Raw genomic sequence first — 13,372 nt, forward strand, 5'->3', positions numbered from 1 at the left:
CATTCTGGAGTCATCTCCCAGCTTTAGTTAGGGGCTAGGGTTATCCTTGTTTCCTCTTCCTCTCTATTAGCTGAAAACATGAAGACAATGCGAATTTGGTGAAAAGGCAAGGAGCAAAGTGTTTATAGGGCTGCTGAAGGTTTGCCTAACCTATAAGATACTTGAGGTTGTAAGAAGTAAATTATTTAACAGCTTTATAAGTATTACTTATTTATATGATGAATATTGTTTAAAAAAGTACAATTTCTGATGAAACTGTATTTTCAGTAATACTGTCCACAGTCTTATCCAAATCTTTAGTCATGGACCATTAACCTATTTTTCTGGAGGTTTCACCAGGATCACTTTTACCCCAACAGCGTTAAATTTTTTGCTAGTGAGATGCAAGAAAATCTAAAATCACTGTGAGTTTATACTTGTACAAGCTTGATATGGTCAAATTATTAATACAGAAGGATCTAGACAGCTTGTGAAGTTTGGAGTCAGTATAATTATTTTATGTGTATATTAAAAGATAAAATCTCCTTGAAATTAAATGTAATACTGAATAAAATGGTTTTGCTAATGAAAATGAGCTAATTGTTTTTTGAAAAACAAATAAGCAAGGAATCCTTGCCTTTCCCTATTCTCATTCTCCCCCCAATATTGCAAGCCTGTCTGTAAAACAGTCACTGGACTGCTTTAATAGCTTTCTGTAAAAAACCCCTATCTTTGGCTTGGTTTGGTGTTTTTTTTAGGGAGATATCCTAAAACAAATAATGCAATTGTAACCACAATAGCTGTACAATATGTTGTACTGTTTTTATTTGAAGACAGTTTCACCGAGGGTTTGGAATGACATGGTAGACTGGGGTCTCTTAAGCAATTTCAACTGAGAACGCGTAAAACTGTTAAATTTGAAAAATGGAAGTCACTATTTTGGAGTTAAAATTAGAACTTTGGCCTACACTAGGTGAAAGGCAAGCTTGCAGGCTGATGTGGTGACTTAGATTTATACTTACTTAAACTAGAAGTGTATCATCTGGAAGGAGTACTAGGGTTTTGGTAGCACTGTGAAATTTGTATATAGTTCCAGGGTGTCACGTTTGGAAAGCAGGAATCTTTCAAAGACTAACAAGAACAAGATTGTTAGTGAGAGTACTTTATAGAAAGTGGTTTCTCCTATCATTTGTACAAACACATTTAATTGTTTTGATACAGCTACTTTGTTAAAGAAAAAATGGTTTCCTTACAGGCTGTTTTTCCCTGAGCATTAGATTTTCATATGCAGAAATATAATGCTACTGTGTATTTCCTCTGTCTTCAAAGTTACATTCTTTTGCCTTGCTGGCAGCTTTATTATTAGTTTTTAAAGCTGATTTTCCTGAGAGAGTACCACAGGTTACGTCAAGATGCGGACAGGGTAACCTTAAACCTTCTAGACATCACTGCCTTGGCCATTTCATATGCATCTATCAAATCACTTTCATAGAGGGGATTTGCTGAGCTATTCCTCCAAGTTTGAAATTAAAGGGTCCTTCCTATGACTTCCAATAAAAGTGTTTGTTTTGGTTCATTTTCTCAGTTTTTCAACTGAGAGGAAGGAAAAAAGTTTTGTTTAAATGCCCATTTAACTGCATAGAAGTGTTAGTCAGCAAATTAGATATTCTGCCTCATTCGGAGAAGAAACTGAACTGCTTGTGCACATATGTGCCTTTCCATGGAGAGGAAGGAAGTCTTTTATGTCTTGCATTTGGAATCTGGGTATCTACTGCATGGGATAGCCTTGGCTTTGTTCCTGACTGGTCTCTAAAAGCTATCTTGACTGCAGCCCTATATCACCTCTCTGTGGGCATTGGAGCACGCATCCAAGTTATGTAGAGCAGTGTCACACAATGTGTTATACTGTAGTGACATCGGTGTCCATCTATGTTTTGGGAGGGTATTCTGAGTTCCTTAACATTTAATCCCTTTCAGTAAGGGACTACTTCCGTTATACTTTATCAAGAACATACTGTGCAAATATTTAAGACTGTTGTTGCATGTATTTAAGTTACTAGGTATCATTGCTGGATTACCAGCATGTATGATCTGTTTTATCAGAGTGGATTATTTATGATTTAATTTTTTATTTATTTATTACTTTTTTTCAGGTTTTAAAGCCTGAGCTTAATCATGATTTGAACCAGAACAATTTGATTTCAAGTTCTGTTGTTAATTGTTTTCTGTTGAATAAAAACCCCAAATGATTTATTGACTAGTAAAATCATTACAATACACTACTTTTAAGTTTGGCTTTCTGCTGCATTTGGTGTGTTATTAAATAGTCAAAAAGTATAATATATGTATTTGTGTATATGCAGTATTTAAGTTTTTACATTAGGAAATGTAACATTGTCCATGATTTTTCAAGCTAGAAATTTTGGCTTAAATACTTCAAGTTGTTAAATTTGAGCACTACTGCTTAACTTACCTGCTCCAAGAACTGGAAAAGCACTAACATTTAGAGACCAATAAGTATACCATTGTTCTTGCTCCTCAAAAAAAAAGGAAAAGAGAGATAAATCCATGTATGTAAGATGATATGTCATTTTTTTGGAAGTTTGGATTTAAAAATCAGCTGCGACTGATGTTCTTGTTAAACATCTGACAAAGTTGTTTAAGTCCTTAGTAATTGGCATTAAGTCATCATGCTTTGTTTTAATGCATACAGTAAATCTAGATATGAGCAGGGATTGTCCCAAGTTTCATTTTGAAGAGGTTGACTTTTAAAAATTGTGTTTTATTGTTCTTGTGTTAATGTTTAAAATTACTATATTCTAAAATATGCATTACTGCTTCAGAAGAAAGGTTATTTAATACTATTGGCCACTAGTGTTTTGCTGGTTTCTGCTTAATTAATTATTAGTGATCACTTGCTGAGTATGTAATTCTTTCTCCCTTGTCAACTAAAGTGATGATATATTTACAGATTAAGTAATCTTTTAGCTTATGTTAATGAAAAAAAAGCCTTATTCTCAAGTATGTTAGCAGTTTTAAAATAAGCTCTCAATTTTAGATTAGCGAAGACCTGAAAAATGAATTGGCAAATGAGCTGTGTACATCAACCCCTGGAATGACTAAAGTAAAAGAACAAATGTTCTATAAGGTAAGTAGAAATTGCTAAATTCCACAGATTTGCATTCATTCTCTCTCAGTTAAACTTGGAGTTACTGATTTTAAGTTTGCGTAATACTATTGCTAACTGCTAATCAAAGTATCTACATTAACTGAGACTAGTGAGAGTTCTTCATGTCCGTATAAGGGTAGAGGGAGGGGTTGGGAGAATGAAGGAAGCTTTAAACGGCTATTAATGTCTTCTGTCCTCTTCTGTCATCCATTGTTTTTTGCCACAAAAACGGTCTTAAGTTTTAATGTTTACCAGACAAATAGCTTAACTTGCCTGGCTGACAGACCATTCAGGGTGGAGACACTCTCGAACATCTTTTGCTGAAACTAGGTTTGGTCTGATTGTATTAGTCTGAAATTCTTTTTGCAAGAGAGCGCGGGGAGAGGAAAGAAGTATCTAATGTAGCTCACTGATTCTTCTTTGGAGTGAAGTTGGTTGGGTTTCAAGATCCTTTATAAATAGCTTACATGAATCAAGTATTTCAAGATGTCTGAAACAGAAAGGCAACAGAAGTCCATTGTCAAATAACAAATCAGTAAGTGATGCAAAGCTACATAATTGGGCTAATAATCATAGATACAAACTTTAAAGTAGCTTGTTTTGCCTAGTTGCATGACTTTCTGTAAGTAAACAATATTTTCCCACCAAAATAATGATCAGCTATTCCAATGCCAACATTTAATTTCAAAATCTTTGAGAGAATGACTTAATGCTTTACTGGTCCATCTTGAGTCTTAGGGTTGTAAACATTATTATTGCATTATTTTGCTATTCTGCAATGTGGGTTTTTCTTCTTTCTCAGGTTGGACTTGCAGATGCTGTGGATCTGTTTAGAGCCAGAAGAGTGTTTATTAAAGACGGTTTTGCATATGTGCCACATAAGGAGATTGATGCAATTGTTTTGAATAACTATAGAACAAAGTTATCCAAAGCACTGGCGGTAAGTCTGATAAAGTCTGATTTTTACAACTTTTCTTGCATTGTTTAGTGGCACGCTTGGACAGTAGCCTTTTGGATTTTTAAATTTATCTGCTTCCGTCTGGAGAATACCAGAAACCCTATCAAAAGTGCTGGCAGCACTAAAAAAAAAGTTCATTATGGGCTGAGAGTTCATTAATTTTAAATGGAATTTAGCATGTGATGTGCATTTAAAGAAATTTCTGCTAGAGAATTTTAAAATTGTTTCTCACATAAAGAGTAGCATGACTTTTCATTCAAAGTGTTAGCCCCATACACAGAACTGTTTTTTGTCTTTGTATCAATCTTATCTCCCACATTTCGGAACCTTTTTTTGTTGAAACAAGTAAAATAGTGATTTGTGTTTTTTTTTTTTCATTTTTCTTTTGTTAGTGAGAACTGAAATGAGGGTAAGTCAGAATGTGTCAGGCAAAAATAAAGTCTTCATTGTATGAATGTTTGAGGTATCAAATCTAGTCAGGACACATATGATAAATGCTGTATATGAATGTTCTTCTTTTAGTAATTCAGTGGTCAGTTGCTAGTTTTACAATATTAGACTCTTCACAGGATTTAAAAGTTGGTGCTCCTGTATCATGCACAGAATTTTAGCCCTAGAAAATATGGCATTGAATAACATGAAGGCAATTTGGATTTCTTTTTAAAAATGTTTTCAAAGCCTTATATTGCTATGTCACATTAATATCAAGGTTGACCATGAGTGTTTAGTAAACAAACAGTGTGAAGTAAAAATGCATTCCTTTAAGAAGCTGCCAGTATGCAATTTTCCAATTTGTTAATTTTGTCTATAACTGGAGTCTGTGGAATTATTTAATGTGCGGTGAAAATCATGATACTCTAATGTGAACATTTCCATTAGAACTCTTTAATACAACTGCAACTAGAGACATCCTTATTTCAGTCGATGCATAATGTTCTTGCTGAAAGCTGATAACACTTGTGTGGGATTTAAAAACAATGAGTGTATTCTATAGAAATGTGGCTAAGTATGTGGGTTATCTGCATCTATTTAAAACACCTTTGAGAAGCTTCATGGACTTCTGGAATTTGCCTGTTGTGTGAGTAGCTGAGAAGTCTGAAAAAGAGCAGGAACTGTAATGAGTGAGTAGGCTACCTGACTTTTTAGTTCGAGGAAAATCTGCAATTATTTCTTATGAACACACACACTATCTTTATGTATAATTCATTTAACCCAGATTACTTTGTTCAAGCCAATAGCTGCTTTATAGTAAAGAAGTACTTCTTGATGTTATCCTCTGTAATCACGGTTTAGAAATTTTAACACTCTCATGAGCTTGGACAACTATCTTCTGTAGAACTGCTATGTTTTAACTTATTGCAGTATTTCAGGTTTGCATTAGTTTTTAGTTTTAATACATACTGTTTTTTTATTAAAGTTCATCATATTTTCAGAGTAAGGAATAAAAGAAGATTAGTGATTTCTGTCCTGTTCCAAAGCTCCTGATTGAAGTTGTGGGGTTTTGATTACTAATTTAGTTTGAGAAACCACATATAATAAGCTGTTTCAGCTAATTTTAGCCAGCATAGTGCACTGCTGAGAGGTGTTAGGAATATTATTAAATTGAGTCTTTTGGAAATGAAGGCCAAAAATCCAGCATGTTTCACAGAGGTCAATCTAACGTTATTCTGTTATACCAGAGGCATAACTGGAGTATGACACTCGGTAGCTGGATAATTAGTATAGTTTTCACTGGAACAAATCTATAATCATCAATTACATTTCAGTGAAACTATAAGAATACACTTTTAAAGAAAGGATTGTACATAAGGAAACTTTTTAAAATCTAAAGATGGTAATGGTAGCTGTTCCACAACACACAAATTAGGAGGATAACCTTTAATGATTTTCCTCAGACTTATCTAGAGTGAAGAGGCACATTTCAATAGAAGTTGTGACACAGTAGCACACTTCCAGTATTGTTTGTGAAAAGTAGTTGTTGAAATATTATGAAATATTATGTTGAAATATTATGAAAGTTCTGCAAGTACAGCTGGTTTAGTAGTGCTTGGTAATGCTTTTGTAGCACATGCATGTTCGTATGTGTCTGCTGCAAAGGAGAAATCAAGAGAAAAGTGCTGAATTTCAGGCGCTATATGATAGTATAGAGGTCTTCATGACTTTGCGCAGAAGTTGTGCATCATGGCCAGAATTAATTAAGAAGCAGTAGAGCCTTAAACAGCATCACTGATTTGTTATTTACGTTGTCTCTTAATGAATGTATTTGATAATGTTGCCACTTTTGTAAGCATTATTTATGTGTGCTTTTGGGAATGTGTTATAGTGTTTTTGCAGCATCTGGCTATGCTTTGTTCTCAGCACTTTCTAATGGGCAATCCTTGTTTTATTAGAATTTGGGAATTAAAGATCTTAATGTGTGTGATAATCCAAATAGGCTTGAATGCTATTTCTAAAGAAGGGGGTTGTATCTTCACAGATTCATAAAATTAGGCTAAATACTTGTATCTTCTATGTGGTAATTTGACTTTGGCCAATACTTCTGGCTTTGACAGTCTGTTACAAGCTTCTAAGGGACAAAATACCCTGAATATAGATAATGGAAAGATGGTCTTTCAGGCACGTAGTTTTGAGGAATCTTTCTTATGGCTCTCATTAGTGGCTCAATTCTTCAACGTTAAAGCAGCATAGTTTTCTGTTGTGGTTTGTTTGTGTGCTGTTACTGATTATGCGTACTGTGATGCATGTTTTGCCTCTCTGAGGTTGTTTGGTGCTACTTCAAGCAGTCGCATGCACAGGTTTTTGGAAGGAGTTGTCCCTACACAGGAATGATTTAATGATGAAGGCCTGCCCTGTCTTTTCCAAGGTGCTCTGAAGCTGTTACACTTTATGGTAAGAGTGTGTTTGTGCTAGAGCTACTCTTCCTAGGTCTCCAAAGCATTGAATAATTTGGGTGATTGCCTAGCCTTGTTACTTTGCTCACTACATTGCAGTCTCGTGTTGACTCTGTCCTGCATGTTACAGGGTGATTCTAGCTGGGGTTATAAAGGAGGAATATCATGAGAGTGAATTCATGTGTTGATACCGAGCTTTGAGAGAACAGTAAATAATTCATAGCACTGACTTTTAAAAAAAGTTTTATGTTGACACTGGCACAAATTCAGTTTAGTCAGAGTTATGCTTTAATCACTTACTAATCAAACACACGAAGCAGTCGTATGTTTTGTTTCATCCTTTAAAAATGAGTTTGACATCTCGACTATGTGGCTATTCCTTGAGGCTCTATTAATAGGGGGAGTTAATACTATTCAAGCCTTCTCGACAATTGCAAACACAACTGAGGAAGTTCATTCGACGTGCAAAATGAATACTGCAAGAACTTTCTTTCTGTATTCTCTGACCCATTCGATAGCAAATAATTTCCTTTGTGCCATTCATGATGATTAAACTGTAGAAAGCCTAAACATTTTCTGTAGTTCATGGAAGTTGTGATGTTAGCTCTACAATTGTTTTATAACTTAAAGCAAACTTTTATTAATTAAAATGGCATTATGTTTTATTTATGAGGGTTTCACTGTGTTTACGCTCATACACAAACATTTCTGAGTAATGCTATGCTGCATTTTGGTAATTTCAGTTATAGCCACGTAGTGAACTTAGGTTGTGAAATTATTGGCGGTACTGAATCTCCTTTTTCAGGGTAGTTGTTTTAATTTTTGATTTCTTGAAATCAGATGATTTGGCTAAGTGTTGCGGTTCAGACCTGCAGACCCGTATCAGAGCTGTGTTATACTCGGTACTGCACAAAGCAGGATTGCTCCAGAGAAATCTGAAATGGAACTAAAGGGGGAAAGGACAGAATAGGCTGCCGAGAAGCATGGGCTAGGACTTGCCTTTATCAGCAGTGTCCTCACATAATTGAGAAAATGACTTTACTGTTACGTTAGCAGTTGTCTGACTTGTTTGAACAGGAGTTTGCAGTGGACAGCAGTATGCCTCCACGATTCCCGTCCTGTGTGGTTAACTGCAATGGGTGCAGGGGTGGACAACGTCTCCCACCTGCTGTAAGCATTGCAGCGGTCCGTGTGAGCTTCCCTGTAACGTCTGATCCCCAGAAATGGTGTGATTTCTGAAGATGTGTTTAGGTTTTTTGGAGCACTTTTCTCAAAGTACCATTAGTGTCCGATACAAATACTCTTCCCATGTGATTGATCAGAAAATCCTTTATATAGAGATTATGGTTTTAGGTTGAGCACATAAAATGCTCTTTTTATTATTAAAACAACGCAAGTAGTCTTGACTAAACCTGTGTGGCAGGTGCAGGTGCCCAGGCGCTGGCGGTGAGGCGCTGCAGAGATGACCTCTGTGAGGAGGGTCCGGGGTGGCCCCGCGCCGGACACAGCTGGTTCCAGCCGGCTCCAACCCACCCACCGCCGGGCACGGCTGAGCCCCGCAGCCAGCGGGGGGGTGCCTCGGGGAAAATGTGTGTAAGAAAGGGCAAAACAGCTGACAGAGAGAGGAGGAGGGAACCAAAAGGAGTGAGAAGCAGCAGAGGGAACACCAAGGTGAGAGGAGCATGTCTTCATGGCAGCCGTGAGGACCCCACACTGGATGGAGCAGGTGGAGAGTTCGTGAAGGAACCGCAGCCAGTGGAGAGCCCACGCTGAAGCAAGGTTGGTTTTTTTCCTGAAGGACTGCAGCCCATGGGAGAGAGCCCATGCCAGGGCAGGGGGAATATGTGAGCGGGCAGGAGTTGCAGAGAGGAGCTCTTATGCACTGGCCATAGTTGCCCCTGCCCTCCGCTCCCTGCGTTGCTTGGGGTGAGAGGTGGAGGAGTCTGGAGCGAAGGAGTAAAGTTCAGCTTGGGAGAGAGAGGAGGAAAGGCGTTTTAATGTTTGTCTCTGTTTCTCACTACCTGAGTCTGTTTTAGTTGACAGTACATTAGTTTTCCCCAAGTCAAGTTTGTTTTGCCTGCAGTGGTAATCGGTAAGCAATCTCCCTGCCTTTATCACGACCCATGAGCTTTCTCATCCTATTTCCCCCCTGTCCCTTTGAGGGCGGGGGGATGAGTGAGCAGCTGGGTGGGAGTTTGGCCCTTAGGTTGTAGTGGGTTAACCTTGGCTGTTCTTTTAATTTTTGGTCTTTAGGCTTGTAGATCTGCTGAGGTTGGATACTGGAGGAAAGGAGGTTCAGCACTCTGCTTCCAGCTCACACAATCATCTTAGCTTCTGTGTTTCCTGGGCTCCTTCTCTGAAATGGCTCTTGGATAAGTTCCAGAGGTGGGGGATAATAGCTACTGAAAAACCTGACTCTGACTGGGATGCCTCCATTAGTGTCAGGTGTTTGCATCAACTAGATTGAATTGTTACATCATTCCTATCTTAACAAATGTTACAGTTCAGAAAATGTTTTGTCCTAAAGTTTTAGTGCTTGTTGAACATTACATTTTTTAAAACTATAAGCAGATGCTTGAGAATGTGTAAATACTCCTGTGTAGCATAAGTGCTTTTATTGGGGGTTTGAAGAGTTTATTTTACAAAGAGTTGTAATTATCAGTGATAGCATAACTGAACTTTCCATTCATATTATAATGGCGGTTTTTCAGTCGCTTTGTCATACTTGTATTTAAATCCAGCACCTTTTTCTGCCATCTTGAGCCTAGCAATTGAAGTAATAACTTGGCTGGTCTTTGTATTATAACTGTATTGCAAAAAGTTGCTTTTGTGACAATACTTTGTCAAAACATCATGTAGGATCTAACCATCTGCAAATTAAAATAATAACTGAAAATAACACAAACTGGTACCATAAGAAATCAAGATTCCAATATTAATATGTACGATCTTGATAGCACATTTTAATTTAATGCCTATGCTTTTTTACTTTGCAGAATGATCTTGTGTAATCTGATAAAATGTCTACAAATCAAATTGTTGGGTATTGCTGTTTTCTAATTTTTATGTATTTTTTTGTTTATTCCTTTCCCCATTTGGGATGTAATGTTCAATATTGTTAGAAATGTGGATCAAGTAAGTTGATTCTAGCTTTACTAATATTTGTAATGATTTGTCTTTTAAATATTAGTCAGATATGCTATTTTGGTTGATTTATGCTATATGTTCAAAGAACCTGCTAATTTGGGAAAAGTATCAGTATATATGGCACCACCTGCAAAACATTTTCTTCCTAAAACACCTACGTTTTCAAGCAGTGAAGCAGAAGGCTTTATGTAGTGGCATTAATGTTGAGAAAGTGTGATTGATGATGGTCTTGTCACTTGAAATTCATTTCAGATGTTGTGTTCCTGGTGTTAACTTAAAGTAATTCACTGTAACATAAATGAATGATTTTTATAATATGCACATACAAGGTTAGTAAGGTAATGACTTTGGCAGTGCAGGGTAAAACGTGATTACAGTGACTTTGTCCTCTGAATCTCTCAGATGAAAGTTTGCTGTGAGAGTTTTGCAGAGAAGCAGCTGGTCTTCATTTTTGAGTAGTATTATATTGTAAGGTCATTGTCTAAGGCACAGGTATACTGAATAAAATGGTGGTATTTTGAATGGGAGAAGCAAAATCAAGGGAAGTGACTTTCACTGTGTGTTTGTGTGTCAGAGAGGGCTCAAGCCTGTATGCGGAATGTTTACCTGCAAGACAGGGAAACTCATTGGACTTTTCTTTGTGGACCTTCTTTTTGCCATGGCCCCTTAATGGTCCAATTGTTGGCTATTTTCTGAAATCCATCCTTCAGTATTTTATCTCCTCTACTAATTGAAGTGCATGTGTTTCTTTTAGAGACTACATAGATTGGTAGCATAAAGTAATTATAAATAATATCAGGAGGCTAAATGAAATTTGACTGTATTCAGTATTTTGTATTTCTATTTCTTCTATCTGCTTCTTGCATCTACTACAAAGTGTAGGATTTTGTTAAGTACTAAATTTGCAATGTAAACAATTGCTGCGGTCTCTGCATGATCCTGTTTGGTTTGATTTATAGAAATACTTCCATCTTCAAATCAACGTAGGCGTTTCATGATAGTAAAACTAACAAAGTAAGATGTACAGGATTTGAGGCATGTGGAAGGCTTGCTTAACTTTAGAAATGTTCCCCAAATCGCAGAAAAACTATTGGAATAGGGTATATTAGCAGGAAGTACAATTCTATTTCTATGTCGTGTGATAGATGCAATAACCTGGATATGCATCAGTTAATATAGTACCTGTTTAATGTCATGTGACAACAATTTATTAACATGCTGGTAACAGTAATTTGAGAATTATACTGACACTATAGTCAGTAAGAAAGAGCTGCAATGGCATATGTGGTTGGTAAGTAAACAGAAGTCTGTATTTCAGGATGACACTTTGTTAGAAATTTGAGTTTTCTCCTCATTATTTTCTTATGGCCTTCTGTGACCCGTAGACAGTTGTTATATGATAGCTGTAGTAGTATCTATCTGGAGCTTGTTTACACTGGAGTTAATGACAAATTGTCAACTGTGTTTTGTCTTTTTCATGGAGAAAACTAGTTAAGTTCCTGCAAGTTAACTGTTAAGTGATCTAGCTCATGTTTACTGTGGACCAGCAATGGAGCAGGACTCGAGTGACACAGGGAGCCATCCAAACTGCCAGTGAAGACGTACCTAGTGTGTTTCTCAGCCTTCCAGTGTTTCACTGTGAAATGAGACTGATTTGTGCATGCAATTGTTTCCTGGGGAAACTTGATTTGTATATCTCAGTAATGCTGGCTGAATCCCTTCTGTGATAGTGGGACTTGGATTTCTCACTGTCTATGCATTAATAGAGGTTCATTATTGAGATCCTAGTTTCAACCACTTACTAGTTTTAGGTGTGGTTGAAGAGACATAATTTACCTACCACTGCTGCGTACAGTAAATCATAAAATTCCCTTGAAATGAATATATTGAATCTTGCCTACAACATTGCAGGATTCTGTAAAGGAGCATAAATCTTAGATATGCTTTGTCTAAACAAATTTTTTTCAAGTGATGTAGTTGCTTTTAGAACAGAACAGTTATTCTTTGGGCTTAATAAGTGGATTCTTAAATTCATGATTGTTGAAAAGCAACATTGCTGCCTCACTGACACGTTTGAACAAACATGGTCAGATCCCGACAGTTACATTTTTATAACACTTCTGAAGAGCATGTCACTTTTATTCTAACTTTCAGATTGTTTATGACTTAAACTTTGCTATTTATGCTAAATTTGCAATTCCTGTAGAATATAAATAATACACTTATTCTTGCTTGCCTCTTTGTCTAATTGCTCTGGTAACTCATTTAATCACTTCTGTTAGACAAATTAAAATTTCTTCTATTTGAAAGCTCTGTGGAGAACATGCCCTTGCTGTGATGGAAAAGGACTTAACTGCAAGGTTCAAGCAAACGACTTGAACTTCACTTGCAGACTTACCTGCAAGGTTGAAGCAAACAACTCAATTGTAGCAATGTGCTTTTTGAACTTACTGAATATTTGTTTTTAAACTGCTTTAAATATAGATGAAGTGAGTATTTTTAGAAATGCTAGTCACTGTCACTATTGCTGCAGCTGATTTCTGGGTGGTCTCGTTGCATGACTTTCCATTTTATTGCAATTTCCCAATGGGAAGTTCATCTGTGAATGTACTTCTTCTGCAGTTAATTCCTAATCTGCATATCTAGGCTAGAGAACTAGTGGACATTTTTTATAGTTCTTGTAAATGAAGATTATTTGTCCAGAATATTTTTTTCTGGTAATAGGAAAGCAGGGTATGTTTCAGAGGCAGTATAGTTGAGCAGAATTTTTACAATAAAAAAACACACCCCATTGTCTTATGGGCTGTCTGTACAGGCTGTCACTGAAATCACTGGAGTGCTGTCTTCCTGCAGTATTAGAAACATGATTTAATTCGGCTGAGAGCTAGGGTAGTTAAACTTGGCTCTAGGAGTGTTGGTCCTGTTGGAGTACCCGGCCTGGCCCACTCCCTTCCCAGCTGTGACTTCATTTTGCAGTCCTGGGTTGTGAAGAAGCAGGTCCTTATTTGAACGATTACTTGTCTCCAGGAGAGCATCAGGTGCCTCTCTGCTCTGCTGCCAGGCTCCTACTGGATCATCACTGTCTTTCCTTCTAGGGGCCAGCAGCTTACCTCCCTGAGGAGGGTACTGCTTTATCCCTGAATACTTTGACTGCAGGGATCCATTTTTAAAGTTGGTTAATCCGTGCCTTATGCTCTGTGGATTTTTTAGCTGTTTCCTTGCTAAGTT

The 13,372-nt window shown here is 37.0% G+C and overlaps 1 protein-coding gene across 2 annotated transcripts in view; it reads left to right on the forward strand.

Moving 5' to 3' along the window:
- The window catches only part of PRIM2 (DNA primase subunit 2), a 132,423-nt gene that overhangs the window by 26,172 nt on the left and 92,879 nt on the right, over positions 1-13,372 (forward strand). For both annotated transcript variants that reach the window (XR_012653012.1, XM_075046408.1), the window contains exons 5-6: positions 3,038-3,127; positions 3,951-4,088. Coding sequence is in view for 1 of the 2 variants with exons in the window: in XM_075046408.1 (XP_074902509.1) it covers positions 3,038-3,127; positions 3,951-4,088 (228 nt within the window). In the remaining variant the exon portion in view is untranslated. The remainder of the gene's footprint in view (positions 1-3,037; positions 3,128-3,950; positions 4,089-13,372) is intronic.

Source organism: Buteo buteo, chromosome 15, assembly GCF_964188355.1.
Source record: "Buteo buteo chromosome 15, bButBut1.hap1.1, whole genome shotgun sequence".
NCBI classification, from domain to species: Eukaryota; Metazoa; Chordata; class Aves; order Accipitriformes; family Accipitridae; genus Buteo; species Buteo buteo.